General features: G+C 39.2%; 1 protein-coding gene across 1 annotated transcript in view; it reads left to right on the plus strand.

Annotated features, from left to right (window-relative positions):
- Positions 1-18962, plus strand: part of BNC2 (basonuclin zinc finger protein 2) — a 314330-nt gene that overhangs the window by 275788 nt on the left and 19580 nt on the right. The window contains exon 5 of the mRNA XM_063129236.1: positions 10059-12028. Coding sequence (XP_062985306.1) covers positions 10059-12028 — 1970 coding nt within the window. The remainder of the gene's footprint in view (positions 1-10058; positions 12029-18962) is intronic.

Raw genomic sequence — 18962 nt, forward strand, 5'->3', positions numbered from 1 at the left:
GTTTATCTGCTCATTGTATACTAATCCAGGGTAGTGTGGTACATAAAAAGTATTGTGATTGTCTACATTCATGTTCACCATGTGGGAACTTTCTGTCGTAACCTTGTGATACAAGTTCCATGAGAATCCTGATCCATCAAAGTTCCTTCTAATCTTGTTTTGTAAGAATTCCCTAGGTCAAGTTGGCCTGCAATTAACACACCTATTGAACCATTGACAAGACCAGCAACCACATGGATCTTCACTAAAAGTGATGGCAGTGCGGAGAAAAGTCATTCGAATTCACCTTTAGGCCTTATTCAGATACTACATTTTTCTGCATCTGAATCACATAGACCTCAGACCTATTTTATTATTTTTAGTGTATCCACAACAAAACTAGGCTGGTCTCCTCAGACATGGACCACTGCAGGAAGACCTTAATGTAGATCACTGGAAGACAAATGGATTAATTACAGAGACCATGGCCCAAGTCACTCTTTAGTTCCCACACAATAAGTGGGAGCTGGCAATGATGCTAGGGTTGAAGTGGAGGCCTATATACACACCTATTGCAATTGTGGCAACTCTTTCCTCAGAGTCTTTGAGCTAGGTCCTCAAGTAAGTCTATTCTTCTAAATGCAAGTGGCATGGTTTCCACCGTATTTTGCTTCGTGAAGGGATATTTCACACAAATTATGTACTCATATTTGGCATGCTGTTTATTGTTCAGTTGTGCATTGGTCATTTATTTCTTGTGCAGCTACATGTGTTTTTGCATATTCATCTGCTTATCTAAGGAACAATGGAAGGACACATTATACTAACAGTTCATGTTATAGTAGTAACTGTTCTAATTTTTGGTGAAGGTAGTTTTCACAGAGAGGTCTACTACTAACACGATTAGGGCATTTTCTAAATAATTGGCCTAGTCCTTCAATAGGAATTAGGAGAGCACATTTCCGCAGTTCCCAGTTGGTTAGCATGCTGCTAGTTGGCTCCTGAGTTGGGGGCAAAAATGTACACAGTAAAGTAAAACCTGCCTGTTAAAATTCATGCAGACTTGCACTACCCAACTTATTCTCTTTGTTGTCATGTATTTTCCAACTTCCCTCTCTGTGCCAGAACTTCATTTAATCAAGAGAGACACGTTCATTTCACTTTGTGCATTTTCACATAATTTGTTGCAAATGCTTCACCTCATTATACCGCAGTCCTTCAGGGCCAAGCATTCTGAATATTGTAAAGAGAGTAATTATTATGGAGATTTAAGGTAGACTGGAGCTTATGGAATAGGGAAGATTCATATCAGTATGAGAATTACTGGAGACCTCTAGAGAAAATCCGTATCCTGAATGTAGTGATATTAATTGGGGATCTGGTAGATTGTGTCTTTTGAAATCAGCACAGGAGCAGTGCTTAAGTATTTTGTTAGACAGAGTCTCTGCTGTTGGAGGTGCTGCTGTAAGAATGAGATTTAAAACCAAAGTCCTAGAGATCTGTGGTCATTAAGTAGACCTTCTATATCTTGTGTCAGATTAGATGTGGTAGTCTTTTTCACTTTGTTTTCTCATCCATCCCTTGTCTTCTTTTTTTCAGTTCTACAGTCCCCAAGTTTCTTTTCTTTGATCATATCTATGGTTACTGTGATCCAGTTCAAACACTGTGTGTGTGTGTGTCTGAACTGGGACTACAGTTTTGACTTTGCTGCTGCCATTCTGACATGGAAGGAAGGGGATGAGTCACAAGGTACATTAAAAACAAGGAAAGCTGCAGTAAAGTCTGAATGGATAACAACATTATGCCCCCCAAAATGGAAGTGTTGTCACAGCAAACACCAGGCTGTGGTCTGGTTTTCACAGATGAGCTGATGTGCAGCTCATGCCAACGATGTTGCAGGATGTGCAGCTTCACTGCTCACTGATATACAGCAATAGCTTAGTGGGAGAGGACATGGTTTCCATGCAGAAGGTCCCAAGTTCAATCCTTGGCATCTGCATATTGGGATGGAAAAGATTCCTGTTTGAAACCTGGAGAGCTGTGGCCACTCAGTGTAGCGACAATACTGAGCTAGATCGACCAATGATCTGAATCAGTATCAAGCAGTTTCCTTTGTTTCTAATTCTTAATCTAGCCCATGCATTTTTGCTGTTGTGGACACAGTCTGATAGGATCAATGGCTTCTACATGTCATTGGCTAAATTTACTCATGAACCACCATAGGTTTTGCCACTGGTTCTGTGCTGTGTGGCAAAACCTACAGTGGTTCATGAGTTATGGCGGAACTGAATACACAAAAGCTGGGAAATAATTTCCCCAACCATAATGCCAGCCCCCTTTTAAACCACAATTTGCCTTGGGCAAAGGGGCATTGTGTGGCAAGTGACAAAGGGCAGGAGCCCACTGGGATGCACACATCCCAACAGCTTAAGTGCTCAGACTTGTGAGATATTATGCATGCCAAGTCAGAGTTGTTCATGTTGATGAAGCATCACTAAGTGTCTTCTTCTGTAGCATTCTCTCTACCTGTAGATCAACCGAATTTAACCATAATTTATGAACCACTGTAGATTTTGCCACTGATATCTCAGGATTAGTAAAGTTTTTAAGACATGTACTTGGTACCCCCCGCCTCCGCTGCTTCACTCCTGCCTATTCACAAGTATTGCAACATGGATGTAAGAGCACAAGGGGGTCCTTGTCAACACTCGAGTTGTAAGAGAAGATTTCCCCACATTTCAAGCCTTTTTATGTTTTCCGTGTCATCTGGAGTGTACACTGGCTAAGAAAACTGGCAGGCTAAATGTCTGGGGGCAGGGAAGTTGGGCACAAGTGGTGGGCAGGAGCAGACCATGGCAGGTGGGTGTGGTTACCAGTATGCCAGAAGTGGCAAGAGGATACATCGGTTGTGGCTCACCCTAGAATACTAGGCACCAGGCACAATTCAGAAGGCCAGATGAGCTATGAAGTCTGGGAACAGAGAATTTGAGAACAAGTGGTGGTCACAGAAGAACATCTGTCACTGGCAACTGAAGACCTTTTAGAAGCCTTGTCCATGACTAGTATGTTTTCCTGTATTGTCAAATTATCATACTGATTAAAACCTGCCTGGTTTTTCTTCCTAGCACTTCTTCATGCAAAGCACTATGCAACAGCAGTCTATTACTTCTTAGCCAGGAATCTCCCCCAATCCTTGACTAATCTTGCTGCATTTCAACCTCATTGCTAGCTGGACCAAATTTTCCAGCAAATTTGGCGGCTTTCCATCTATATGTCACACAATAGGTTGTTGTCCATTGTTTTCACGCTTTTTCTCAAATTTTCACAGTAAAAATAATAATTCTACCATAGCCTGTGCACTAGAACTCCCCATGGACTCCCCATACCTAAAAGGGCAATGTTAGCTTCTGTCCATGAGGCCCTAAATGGAGGGTTTTTTAATCCTTTCCCCCTATAAATACCATAATATGTGTTGTTATGTAGCAAACCTATCTAATCCACTAGCAAATTCCCACAACTATATATGTGCAATATTTGGAGAAGATTGGACTAGAGTGAACCTAGCTATGCCTTAACAACTACGTTTTTGTCCCTATGTGCAAAACATGCAAAATGGTGTTCCTAACCATAAGTATGGGTGGCCTAATTGGGCCACCCACAATACACCGAAGTTCTAACCTGTGGAATCTCCAACAACTTGCTATTGTGAACTTACATACCTGTATGTTGGATATAGACCTTAGCTAGACCGAAGGTTTATCCCAGGATCGTCCCGGGGTCATCCTTGTTCATGTAAATGACACACAGGATATCCTGGGAGCAGGTAGGGATGATCCCAGGATAAACTTTAGGTCTAGCTAAGGCCATAGTGTTATACCTTTGAAAGACTTCGCAACTCAAACGCTTTCAAGGTAACAAACCCAAACTTTGATACCTTGAAAGGGTTTGGGCTGCAGACCTAATTCCAGAATAACAATGTAACGTTTAATAACAACAACATGCTACTGAAAAGCAGAGCAAACTAACAATATCAGATCCTAGTCCATGATGAAAAATATGTAGACCTTTATTTTAACAGCATGTTCGAAAGGAAATGTGTGGAAAGGTAGATAGGATCACAGTTTGTAATCCTATACACACTTACAGGGTTCACACCTTGGTACCTAATGACACTTACTTCTGAGTAGATATGTATAGGATTACATTAGAAAACTTGAAAAATACTAGCTACGTAGGTTATAATGTTCTCATCACTGCATTACTCTTACCTGATTGCTAGGTACCAAGTAGTTACATGCAAACTTGGTTAATGCAATAAATGCTGCTGAAATAAGTTAAAGTACTTCTCAGAAACTGTGACAAAGTGATAGAAAATATTTCCTAAGTGCTTCCCAGAATTATAATTTTTTAAAGGAGGATTTTTTTGTTTTAACCTTTTTATTAATTTTAGTTTCTGTATAATTATCATTCATTGAATACACGACATGTATGCATGAATGCATACATTTAGCTTCAGGTAGCTATGCCAAGAAGTAAATTAGAGAGATAATAGCAGGCCTGCAAATACTGATAGATACATACTAATTAGCAGTTGGCTAAGGTACTGTAGATGGCAGAATATTTTCAAATCTTGATGAAGAAGAAACTCAGATCTAAGATTGTATTTGGGGGAAAAAAAGTTCATGGCAGAAATTGTTCCTGGGAAATGTGCTTGTCTCTTAAACAAGGTGTAAAAGCTTTCGTGTTGTATCAAAAACTTTGTTTATGAAGCAGAACCCCTCAGGAAATCATATCTCTCTCTTTCTCATCCCTGTCCACAGGACAACCCCTCCCTGAATTAAACTGCTGAAAATTACACTGAATCTTGGGGTGAGAGGTCACTTTTTCTAATCCTATTTGTATCGTTTGTGATGATCATCCTGAGCTCATCACACATTCTTAGATGACTCCCATGTTAGGGCAAGACGTATCCTAACATGTCCTGGTATATCTCATACTAACCTATAGGTCAGCAAAAATCAGAAAATGATTAACTTGGACACTATTTCACTGACCCAGTAATAAATACACTGTATGTCTGTATCTAAAAATATTTATTCGTACAGTTATATATAGAGAGAAATATGTGTGCTTGTTTACACGGAAGAAAAGAATAATTTAAGGTTATACGTCTTGTACTGTTAGAGGTTAATCCTATATGGGGTAGAGATTTTCCTTTTACTAAAATGAAAAGGAAGCAGCCAGTATCTACAAATCAGTCTTAACCTGCACTCTTATACACACTTACCTGGGAGTAAGTGACATTGAAGTCAATAGGGCTTACTTCTGAGTAGGCATATATAGGGTTACATTGTTGGAAGGCTAAGGAAGCTGAAGGAACCTTTTTTGCTGCAGAGATGCTGTTCTTGATGACTTTCTCAGCACGGACACTCCCTGACTTTCTTGTCTGCGTGGTCACAAGAGAATTGTCTTATTCAGTAATGGGTTGATGGAAATACTATGAATTGGAACCTTTTGTAATGAAAAATGTAAATGTTGATAACATTTAATGGCATTGGGAAAAGATCATGAGAGAAACAAGAAACTGGTTACATGTCAGAAATGATGTGAACCTCAAGCCAAATATTACAATACACCAAGGAATCTAAAGCTAGTTTATAGCTTACTCCAAAGGGATGTTTGTCTTTGTTTCTTATAACTTTTAATCTTAAAATATTCCTATTCCTCCTTATCTAGTTCTGAATTCTAACACATAGCTAGTTTTCATTCAGCTGGTGCTATATGAATATTGAGCTTTGATTATAACAGAGCACATATTTGAAATATTATATCAAATTCATCTATTCTGGTTCAGTTTTCTGTAATATAATAGTAGAAAAAGATATGACTAGTGAACAACAACTACAACAAAAGCCACTGCCTCATTTAAATATCTCAAAAATAAAGATCACCTTCATTTTCCATTGATAACTGAGGTTCTAAATATTGTAAACTAATAATTTGCTCTTAAAATATATTTTGTGCTTGATTTGGAGAAATCTTAAAAGAACGTGCAGCCTGGATCACTTCTTTTTTTAAAAAAAATCCAACTGGTAGGTACTCAATGAAGGTTGACTTGCACATGTATGCTCAATTAACTTTTATAATGCTATGATTCCTTTGAAACAGGTGCAGGCTTTTCGCAAGTAATGGTGAATAGTAAAGATGTAGACATGAAAGAACTAGAATAAACTCTGAATAGGTTGCCAGGCTGAACATAAACCATGTTCTGGGCATGCACACTAGATAAAGAGAGCCAGAGCCCAGCCATATTGTCTTTCATCAGTTAATCATTGTCTTGCATACGATTAACCAAGGCTGCAATCCTAGGCAACTTATTTAAGAATAGAGCCTATTGAACCCAGTGAGACATACTTCTGAAAAGATACATACGATCAGGCTACAGATCCTTGGCAGATTTCAAAGTCCTTGTATAGTATAGACGGAAGATGCCTATGCATTGTCAAATAAAAAAGGTTTATGCATTCTCATTCAGTCCTGCAGTTGGAAAAACAAAACAAAAAACAACCAAAAACACTTACTTTCCATGAAACCTGCAATAATGAGCCAACAATAGTTTCAATATCAGTCTTGGCATACCACCATAGTGGGTGGATAGTTCAACACTGTGCCAAAAGCCAAATTAATAAGGCCATAGAGTTGTAGTAGTTCTCCAAGAACAGATTAAGGATTGATGGTAATACATTCCATGGACTAAGACCCAGTAGTAGTTCAGTGGGTTATCAGGCTCTATGGGCCTTTCTACACCTAAGGATTATTCCAGGCAAATGGAGGGGTCGTCCCTGCCTGCTCCCGGGATCCCCTGTGTGTCATTTGGATGCACAGGGATGATCCCAGGATATAGGCATGGTGTAGACGTGCCCTATAACACTCCATTTTATCCTTCTCCTCACAATATCCAAGGTTACATTGGACACATGGAAAGTGGGAAACAGGATTATGCTAGTCATCATAAAATGCGAATATACTCTGTGCACATAAAACGGTACATGTCGGAGTTCCCAGTTGTGAGTACAGGCACTATGCACATAGAGACTGTTCCCACCTTACGCTGATTGCATGGCAGAATCAATGTAGGAGATTGGGAGCAACGCTAGCTAGCATGATCCCCCTTCTCCCTTCATGGCTTTGCTCAGACTCTTATGTGTTAATGGTTAAGGCTGCATCCAATCCCTTTTCAATGCTATTAATATGCACAGGGCTAGCTTCAGGCTTTGAATGTCCCTTAGCAAGAGACCATCAGTGTGTCCCTCTAACCAGCAACCAGGGAATAGAGCTACAAACTCCGCCAGCTGACTCCTAGGCATTTAATGGTATATAATAGGTCTCTTAGGAGAACATTGTTTATTTTAAATGTTTTTAGCTGATTACGTTATTTTAATTTTTCTGTTTTAAAAAATGTAGACTATTTTTATTGTTATATTTGTATTGTTAAGAATTGTTGTAAATCACCCAGTGAGCTTCGGCAGTGGGACGATATAGAAATGAAGATGATGATGACGACAACGACGACGACTTGTGGAAGCAAGTCTAGCTACATGTCAAATTGTGTTTGCAAAACGCCATCTTGCAGCTGTTTTGCTATCCTCCATACCAGGGCTGTCCTTGTTATGCAGTACTAGTAAAGAATAAATGGAAAGTAAAGACATTGGCCAGGATCCAATGCTGCTCATTTGCTGGGAACTGATTTGCTGATTTTTCTCCGCATGTAGAAAGCCTAGCCACTTTTGATTTGCAAGCGCCCCTTCTGCTTGAGGAACTGCAATTTAGCAGTTCCAGAGGCAAGCCCCCAAACAAGCAGGAACAGTCATTTCTGGAAGGGGGCAAGTCAGCAGTCAGCTGCAAGTTGTAGGGGACGACTGCGCATGGATGAAAATCAGCGGCCACTCCCACCAGCAGATTGACAGCATTGAATCCTGCCCCATGTGATGCTTTTATCCACCTTCTATGGACCTCAGTGTACCCTCTACCAGCTTTGAGATCCCAATACCTGTGCCTCCTCTTAGCACCCTCTGGAACTACCCATCCACATGCAGATCACACATCATGCTTGCACATGCTAAGAAAAATTCTAACACAGACTTTGGCCTGGGTTCAAGACCTAATTCCTCCATATGTAAACATCTGATCAGATCCCATATTGATGTGCCATAATGACCATCTTAATTGGATTTGTAGATTTCGAACGGGTTTGAAGACTGGTTCCAGCAAAACGTATTTCCTCCACAGGGGAATATCTATAGGGTATGAAAAAATGCATGAATCCAGTTACTGCGAAGTACATTGATTTCAGAGGAGCTTATCTCTGTCTAAATTTCCTTTGTATTGCAAGCCCAAACAGATCGTGTCCAAATAAGAATTTAGAATGTCTTTGTGCCATGAAATTGAATAAGGTTTTAAAATTATATTGAATTTAAGTTTAAGAATGTAAGAAGAGTCTTGCTGGATCAGTCCGTCTAGTCCTGCATGCTGCTTCAGCAAGTGACCGGCCTGATGCCTCTGCGAAGCTTACAAGCAGGCATGAAGTTTTACTGCCTCTGAGCATGGTGATTCCATTGATAGATCTAGCCTCTATGAATGGGTCTAAACTAGTGGCAATCTCCCCATTTTGTGGTAGCGAGTTCAAGAATTTAATTATCTTTGGAACTAGAAGAAATTAAAAGTAGTCTTCCTATTTATGCTTTCAACATCATTCTTTCTCTCTTAATACTTTGGTTGCTTGTTTTCTATATTTGCTAGAGAATAAGAATTTGTGGATCTCCCTGTGCTTGTGCTTAAAGAAATCAAAAGCCTGAGCTGGAGAGGCATCTCTGCAGGTGTCACTAAGCCTTAATGCTTAGGGAAAGGTTCGCTTGTGAATTACAAAAGTGGCATCATGGCTTCCATTAACCTAACTATAAAAGTTGCCAGTGAAATGATGTATTTATTATCTAAACATTCTAATGCTTTTTTTTTAATCCATACATGCTGCAGTGGATAACCTGACATTACAGTGCAGAATTTTTAAGTCCTACCTCGAGGCAAATCTCATACTTACTAGCAAAAATGAAAGTGTGAAATGCTTTTTAATGTATATTTAACAACAGATAGTCTGGTGATTACTGATGTGAATTCTCCCTGGACTTTTCCCTTGCTATCAGAAGGCAGTGTTAAGAGAGAACATTTTTACACATTTATGTTATCTACAACTATCAAATGTTTGTACTTTTTAAAATGTTTGAAACTGCCATTTATTTATTTATTTAAATAGCAGAGAGCCATCCTATTTTAAGTCTAACCAAATTCAGATTACAGGATAACAGTCAATTGCTTCTAGTGCAGCAGTTCCCTGAGTCAAAACAGTGGGATTTACCAATTCTTTTGATTTGAGTTGGTGTAAAATTACATTTGAAATATTGCTCTGGAAGAAAAAAAATAGTAAAAGAAATCTCTTCTTAATATTTTATGTTGCCTTTTTACTTCCTGCCTCAGTCAATTCTAGTTCCTAACAATGCAGTTTTTTATTTAAAAAAACCCCTCACCGTTTGATTTAGTTATGTATTATCCAAGAAGTACGTAATATTAAAGGTATTTATTTAAGTATTTCCTATAGTGGCACTATTTCATAAGGACTAAGGTGCAGTCTTCTGCGTTTGCAGTGTGTTGCCCAGCAAGAGTTCCATTTCTCATTGTAATGAATGTTATATACAGTTCCACTGTAGATAGACCTTTGTTGCTAAAATGGCATTATTGAAGGTATTTTAGATCACAAAGCCCCACTGGTCTACGTTTTGTTTGCTTTGACATTATTAAACAACTCTGTTCCTTTAACTATGACTCTAATTACTACATTTGCATGGTAGCAAAGTTTGCTTTGTGGATCGACTTCTATCAGCACAGTGTTTGCATGTAGTATTCTGAGCTTAGCGTTTGATGAGCAGTCAGCACAGTGCTTTCAATCGAAGTCAATAATTATGCAGAATCAATAAGGTTTTCTTCTTTTGTGTTTGTCTTTGTTGTTTCTTTGATATGGCCTCTAGGACGCTGCAGGCAAAGTGCTGGACCGCTGGGCCATCATGTCCAGGGAAGAAGAGATTATTACCCTTCAGCAATTTCTGAGGTTCGGAGAAACCAAATCCATTGTGGAGCTGATGGCAATTCAAGAAAAAGAAGGGCAGGCAGTGGCTGTACCATCTTCAAAGGCAGACTCAGATATAAGGACTTTTATTGAAAGCAATAATCGAACCAGAAGCCCAAGTCTCCTCGCTCACCTGGAGAACAGCAACCCTTCCAGCATTCATCATTTTGAAAACATCCCCAACAGCCTAGCATTCCTGCTTCCATTTCAGTACATAAATCCAGTCTCTGCCCCTCTGTTGGGCTTGCCTCCGAATGGTCTCCTGCTGGAACAGCCAACGCTGAGACTGCGTGAACCAAGCCTTTCAACCCAGAATGAATATAATGAAAGCAGTGATTCCGAAGTTTCCCCGGCGCCTTTCAAGAATGAGCAGACATCCAGCAGGAACGCCTTGACCAGCATCACAAATGTTGAGCCCAAAACTGAGCCGGCTTCCACGTCCCCAGTTCAGACATCTACCCCCGTCAGTGATTTATCCAAACCTGAACATACAAAAAGCTCTTTCAGAATCCACAGAATGAGGAGAATGGGATCAGCATCACGGAAAGGGAGAGTCTTTTGCAATGCATGTGGCAAAACCTTTTATGACAAGGGGACACTCAAAATCCATTACAATGCAGTCCATCTAAAGATCAAACATAGGTGTACTATTGAAGGCTGTAACATGGTCTTCAGCTCACTCAGAAGTCGTAACCGTCACAGTGCTAACCCCAATCCCCGACTTCATATGCCCATGCTAAGGAACAATAGAGACAAGGATCTGATCCGTGCTACATCAGGTGCTGCCACCCCTGTTATAGCAAGTACAAAATCCAATCTAACATTAACAAGTCCCGGACGACCTCCAATGGGTTTTACCACTCCCCCATTAGATCCTGTGCTACAAAATCCTCTACCTAGCCAACTCGTGTTCCCAGCTTTAAAGACTGTACAGCCTGTTCCTCCTTTTTACAGAAGTTTACTTACGCCTGGTGAAATGGTGAGTCCTCCAACCTCATTACCCACTAGTCCTTTAATGCCAGCAGCTGGTACAGTAGAGCACCTTCCTCTTCCTCCTTCAGAATCAACACTACCTGGAGTGATGATGCCTTCCCAGGAGGTAAATGCTGACCTTGCCCCTAAGAAAAAACCAAGGAAATCAAGCATGCCTGTGAAAATAGAGAAGGAAGTTATTGACACTGCGGATGAGTTTGATGATGAAGACGAGGAGGTTAATGATAGCAGAAGTGTGGCTAATGATATTGGTCATGACAATCATTGCCTTTCTCAGGAGGAAATGAGCCCTGGGTTGTCTGTGAAAGACTTTTCAAAAAATGGGAGAAACAGGTGCATTTCAAGGACAGAGCTAAGAAGGGCAGATAGTATGACGTCGGAAGATCAAGAGCATGAGAGAGACTATGAAAATGAATCGGAATCCTCAGAACCAAAATTGTGTGAGGAATCCATGGAAGGGGATGAACACATGATGCATGAAAGAAATAGCAAATTGATGATGAACCATGACAGGCCAGATGAAAACCACAATGACACTTCTCACCATGCCGAAGTTAAGATTAAGGAAGAGTTTACAGACCCTACATATGAGATGTTCTACATGAGCCAATATGGACTTTATAATGGAGGCAGTGCCAGCATGGCTGCACTCCACGAAAGCTTCACTTCAACTTTCAACTATAACAGCCCCCAGAAATTTTCCCCAGAGGGCGATTTGTGCTCAAGCCCAGATCCCAAGATCTGCTACGTGTGCAAGAAGAGTTTCAAGAGTTCCTACAGTGTGAAGCTCCACTATAGGAACGTTCATTTGAAAGAGATGCATGTCTGCACAGTGGCTGGCTGCAACGCTGCCTTTCCTTCACGGAGAAGCAGAGACAGGTCAGTAAATACCATATTTATTAACCGGTTTTCTTAACTTTTGTTTTATGTTATCTCAGCAAGCCAAGCATACCTTGTACACAGAATAGGCACTAGCTAACATATAGTGATGGTTTCCATTTTCCTGTAATGAGCTTCATTTCCTTTGTTTCCAAATATCCAAAATAGTATAGAAACATTTTGCCATAGCCTTATATATGATAATGAATGTCCTGGAAATAGAGTTGGAAATAGATTTTATTGGTATAGCCAAGTGTTTTCTGTATGCTTGCAGACCACTTAGTGTGTCTAGATTTGCTGTTTTTTCCTCAGAACTCCCACTTCTGCAAATGGATGATTATTTATTATATTAGATATCCCATATAGGTCATTCATATACATAAGACCTATTGACTGGGTTCAGACAACATGATAACTGACACTCAGTGATTGAGTATGGGTTGAATGTGGGTTGTCACTGAACTGTGGGTTGTTGAAACATGGGTTATCATATTGTCTAAACCCAGCTGCAATAGCAAACCATGGTTTATTAACCATGAACATCCCACAGTTCACAGCCCAACAACAAACCATGGGTTCTCTTCATTGGTTGTGTGTGGTTAACAAACCATGGTTAGCATGCCTGGGTTCATACAATACAATAATCCATGGTTCAACAACAACCCACACTCAACCTTTACTCAACCCTTGAGTGTGCATTATCGTGTTGTCTGAACCCAGCCATTGTGTCATCTAAAGTATAAATGTAGATTATATAAAGCTTTCAATATAGGTTGTCACTTCTGTTACATTCAGTTTCTTCTTTAATTACCTAGCTTCCAAGTTAAGAAAATTTCCTATTTAAATTTATGTACAATTAGATGAGGCACACACCCCCACACACAAAAACACCTTTCAGATGGATGCAAAAACAGATGGTTACCTCTGATATTGTGCACCATTTCACGTGGGGATCTGTTAAGTGTTCTATTAATACTTAACATGTGTGATATTGATGAAGTGCACTATTGGAGACGTGGGCAAGTTCCAATGAATTGAACACAGGAAGCAATGCGTGGTGGATGGTTCCTATATAATTGTAGTTTTCGTTTTGTTCTTTGCATGTGTGTAAATCCCCAGTCATCCAGACGAGCATTGTTCACACAGGTAATTTTTCAAAAAATTAATAAGGGTACTTACTTAAGTTGGACATTTATTTATTTATTTATTGCATTTTTATACCGCCCAATAGCCAAAGCTCTCTGGGCAGTTTACAAAAATTAAAACCACAAAAGCCATTCAAAATATAAAACAACCAGTATAAAAGCATAATATAAAATACAATATAAAAACATAACCAAAATAAAATCAAGCAGCAATGCAGAAATCAATACAGATTTAAAATACAAATTTAAAACAGCAAAGTTAAAATTAAGTTACTAGACTTTTAAAATGCTGAGAAAATAAAAAGGTCTTCACCTGGCGTCTATAGTGTAGATGTCAGGTGAACCTCTTTAGGGAGCTCATTCCACAGCTGGGGTGCCACAACAAAGAAGGCCCTCCTCCTGGTAGCCACTTGCCTCACTTCCTTTGGTGGCAGGGGCTCATGGAGAAGGACTCCTTAAGATGACCTTAGGGTCTGGGCAGGTACATATGGGAGGATGCATTCCTTCAGATAGCCTGGCCCCAAACCATTAGGGCTTTGAATGTTAATACCAGCACTTTGAATCGGGCCCAGGCCGGGACGGGCAGCCAATGAAGCTGGAACAGGACTGGCTGAATGTGGTCTCACTGGCCAGTCCCTGTTAGTAAATGTGCTGCCCTATTTTGTACCAGATGAAGTTTCCGGACCATTTTCAAAGACAGCCCCACGTATAGATGACATCACACTGCACTTATGGTATATCATTTTTTAAATAGTTTAAACAGAAGCAGCTGGCCCTCAACATTTTTGTTGCTAAAAACAACAACCAGGAATCCTTTTTTTATTCCCAAAACGTAAATAAATGGCAAGGTAAATGGAATTTGCCAAAGTGAGCAGACTAACACATTTATTCCATATTTATAGATTTAAAACACACATCAGCATAGTGTTTTCCAAAAAATCACTTAAATAGATTAACAAGATTGGGCCCATGTTATGACGATAGATACCTTGTTGAAATGCTACCCTTTCTGCTCAATCCCATGAATCCCACATACTAAAATTCAAAAGAAGGAACTTCACTGCAATCTATTTGGACCATAATCAGTTCCCATATCATGCTTATTTTAATTGATCTCCAATGGACATCATGGTATCTATTTTTAGCTGACATCTTTTAACCAGAAATTAGCGAACAAATCAAAATGTGATTATTGTGGCCCTCTGTTGAGTGTACATTCTGTCCCAATTCAGGCTGTAATGTCAAAGAACAAAACAGAAAAACTGGGGTAGGCATGTAATCTCAAACAAGCCTTAGGCTTGCATGTTCTTCTTCCTCTCTCCTTGTTTGTACAGAAGAGGGGGGAAATGGAAGCTTTAGAATAAACCACAGTTCTCCATGTTACATATGAACTTAGACAACCACAGTTTGTTGTAACCAAAGTAATTTACCAAACTAGGTTATCAAACTATGATTTGTTCCTGGTTTGAATTAACTAAATATGGTTAGAACCCACTGTTTCCCAACTTTGTACGAAGGAGAAGGGTTGGAGTAGGGAGAGAGAGAATGAGAGAGAGAGAGAGAGAGAGAGAGAGAGAGAGAGAGAGAGAGAGAGAGAGAGAGAGAGAGAGCACAAGTCCAATGTTCACTGTAGCTCATTCCCAATCACGTAAACTATTGTTTGGGTGATTATTTGTACTAGGTCTCCATGGGAAACTAGGTTTATTTCTATGTAATGTGTGAAATGGCTGATAGCACAATGCTAAGCACAGCCAGGATCCCAAGAGCTGTGGAACTGGTTCCATCAGGAGGCTTTACCCTTGTTTTTCTCAAACAGGAAACCCCCATGAGGAGATTGCATATTATACTGTTTATTTAAAATCCAGGGAAGTTTCCAATGCAGTTTGTGATATGCTTTGGGGAACAGATAGAAAAAGAAGAAAAGTCAAACATTCGCTAGGCTAATTCAAACTCCTTGTATAAGTCAAAACCACTCTTTGGATCCTGGTCTATATTTACTTGGAATTAAACTCCAGTGAATCCAGTGAGACTTACTTCTAGGCAAGTATACTTAACACTGCTGTCTTGGTTTCATTGAAGTTAGTAGGATTAACTTGATTTAAATACTGCTTTGGCTTATCTGGTTTGCAAATCTGTATGAGCAATGTAAACCTGCTGTCCAGTTATCTGCCTTCCGAACTTCTGCTAAGCTCAGTTTGGCACTGTGTTCGTGGAAAGGTTCATGTGGGCAAGTTGCATTCAGCACTGGGCTGGGAGTCAAACCCTCTGCAGATGGAAGAACATATTTCCCCCCCTTAATATAAGGCAACGGGTATGTTTGTTGAAATATATTCTCAAAAAGAAAAAGAAAACTTACTAGGTAGAGTTTAATGTACACTTTCTAGAAAAAAATCTTTGGGTGATATATTTAATTGGGTAGCAATGATTGATAGACATAGTAGAATATCGTAATGAAATTCATATACTAGCTACAATGTATGTAAAAAGTTGTTGTCTGAAGATATAGAACAACAAACACGAAAATTCACTAGCAGCGTGCTTTTAGCTAGGTTGTTGATAATAAAACAAAGTCCCAAAAGTGGAGCAGTCTGTGAACATCATAATTGCAAGGAATGTATGTGGTGCATTGGAAATTCTGAGTGATAGTTTAGGTTTTTGACATGTACCCTAACAAGGCTAAGCTTTGCATGATGCCCCAGATTTCTGTTGTGTGCACAATTTGACCATAGAATCTGCAGAAATCCAGTGGTTTTTGCAAAAGCACTGATAACTTTTGCAGACATTTAAGTGAGAAAGTAACAGGAGTGCCTTTTCTATATTTGGTATAATATTGGGAGGTCAGCTATCTCAGAAAAATGAGTGTAATGAAGGAAGGGTGTGAAGGAATTAGGCAGTCATCTTGCAGCTGCTTACAATCTTATATGTTCCAGAAATCCTCACATACCCATGTATAAATATATTTGAGAGTGAGGTTAAAAAAAATATTGTTAGTCCTTTATATTGACATTGAACCAGTCATTATCTATGGATAGAAGAGTAGGCATTTGAAGTAAAATCGTAGTCCAGTAAGCTTTTTTGTAATTTAAGGTTTTATTGTTGACCTTCCTAGAGATAGTTTCTTAAATGAAATCTCATGAAGAAAGTCCATTACATGTCTAGTCCTTCAAGTAGTAAAGAAGACCTTGAAGATGTAAACCAATGTATAGTGCCTTATTGACACCACTGCCAAATAAGTAGAGTAATAACACTGAGAAGAGAACTTATTTCAGTTACCTTAATGGGCTGTTAACTTTAGAACCCAATTATAGCCATTTCAGTACTAATTGCTGTACCAGAAATGTGAAACACATAACCTAATGCGCACATGAAGTACGTCACATTTTAACATTATATTTAAGACACTGCTTGATTGAGCATCTCTGTGGAAATAATAGCGAGCATTCTTTTAAATACTTGAGTAAATTCACAGGTTTATGAAGTGCAATTCAACTATTCTGTTTCAGCAGTTATCACTATTGCAAGAATAAACGTAGTTCTTCCAAGGAGTATGTTTATTCCTGTAGAGGCGTTATAAAGCACTCTTTTTATCATACAAAAAAAGCTTAATTCTTATGCATTTCACTTTAAATATTTTGTTTCTTACAGTAACATCTGGTTCATTGGAAATTGCACATTCAATTTCCCACCAACCAAGATATGAGACTATCTTATACAGCACTGCCAGTCTCTCCCCTACCAATTCTTGAAAAGAATCACATTGCTGGCATCATGCACAGTCAGCAGTGACAAAAGGCAACAACTCAAGACCATAAAACAACCCTAAAAATGAAAGGGGAAGGATAACCTTTCTGGATTATTAGACGAGTGCTTAATGAAAGGTCATGGTGGCGGGAATAGCTGAAATTGAAAATACAGTTTGAGTTAGGTCAAGGAAAGAAGCAACCTTCCTATCCTTTGCCTCTTGGGCTCAGCCACTCAAAATGGCCACCCTCTTCTTTGTGTTAACTGCCTTATGTGCCACTCATTCTTGTGTACTCACCATGTGGGTCAGGTGATTTTCTCAATGCCACCACAAACTGGTTTAGCTTTGGATCAGAATTCCACCCTCTTACATGATTGGTTGGTTAGTTTTAAAGGAACACCGCACAACAGGCAACTAACCAAGCTGAACATAGTGCATCAGTGATGAGCTACAATTTGCCAGGTGCACAGTAAACCCCCTTTCTCACTGACTACTTGGAGGCTGCAATTGCAAGGGGATTTCAAGTAAAGGATATACGGCTAGTGGGCTACATTTGGTTTTCTGGGACACATGTTGTGTCAGCAAGCTTAAACTTGTTCCTTTCCCTTTTTTCTTTTCTTTTCTTTTTATTAGTCTAAGACATGCTAATAAGTAAGTGAATATCCATTTTCTATTGCTATCAGCAATTGGCAATGTAAAATCTTCCTTGTTACTTTGGACTAGGTTAGGGCTCTATGTACAGACAGACATGTTATTTCACTTTTTCATTTCCCAAATTTATGTAAAGTAGATGCATTTCCAACATAACTGTTAACTACCCCAAGTTACAAAGAAAGGAACTCTATGCTTTGCCTTCCTCTGAGTAAAGGATGTTAATTGTTAAAGTTTGTCTTTAAATTTTTGCAGAACGAAAAGCATGTGTGTTTGTCTGTAAGGTGGGAAAGGTGATTCAGCCCCATGAATAAATTTAAAAACAAAATAATATTTGCTCAGGGTGACTTATAAATAAATATGAAGCAACTATTGGTGCCAAGTGTGATTCTGCCATTAGGTAGCTAGTTAAATCAGTCCAGATTTAAACTTGTAAACTCCTTGATTTGTATGGAGAAAGACATCTGTATTTGGTTTATTAAAACCTGCTGATGTTTCCAGAACTAAATTTGTGTGCAGATAGGCCTCTGGGTAGTTATATCAAGAAAGCGGAAGCATATACTACTTGCTCATCTAGTTACCTGACTTCCAGCCCTGTACAGGTGTGCTTGAATAAATTATCATCAAATACCTCCGATGAGCCACTGCATACATTATCAACAAAGGTGAAGATGTGAAAACATGCTACCTGCCTCCTGTTATCACCTCTTCAACACAACAGTCACCATCCCCCCTCCTTTCCCAATCATCCCGCTATGTTTTCAAATGTACAAAGCTAACTTTTTGAGACTGCTTTTCCAAGAAATGTTCGCGATTGTTGGGAACCCATAACTTCAAGGAAGAAGGCCCTTCATAGTAATTTATGGTGCCTTTAAGTATGTATGTAAGTCGCTTTAGGTGTAAAACTCTATAGGAGAAAATATTGCATATGAGGACCTTTGCTCTTTGGGATAATATTTTAATCAAATAGTTTAAAATTGTTAGTTTTCTTTTTTTTTTTTTAATTATTGTGCTTCCAGTAGTGTTCTAATTAGTAGCCATGAAACTGGTGAGTAGGCACTACTATACAAGCCTAGGGTCCAGATTCTTGCCTTGGCAAATCAACTATACAATCAAGACAGTGCCTTCTTTTTCTTTAATACTATCTTCCTTCCACCATCAACTAATTTTCTTTCTATTTTCCTGTCAAATTTCAGAAGTAATTGCAACCTTTAATATTCTTGCCCTGTTTTATTTTGTCCTGCTGCATTGTTGTTGTTTTTAAAAAATGGTGTTTAAAAGTGTCTAAGGATTGCAGTTGTGAGGTACTGCCATTTTAGACTCTCAAGAAGACCAGAATATTTCAGTGACTGACAAAAGAAAAATGCTGGTCTTCATCCAATGCCTCTGGCCAACA

The sequence above is a fragment of the Elgaria multicarinata genome, chromosome 6 (genome assembly GCF_023053635.1).
Source record: "Elgaria multicarinata webbii isolate HBS135686 ecotype San Diego chromosome 6, rElgMul1.1.pri, whole genome shotgun sequence".
NCBI lineage: Eukaryota > Metazoa > Chordata > Lepidosauria > Squamata > Anguidae > Elgaria > Elgaria multicarinata.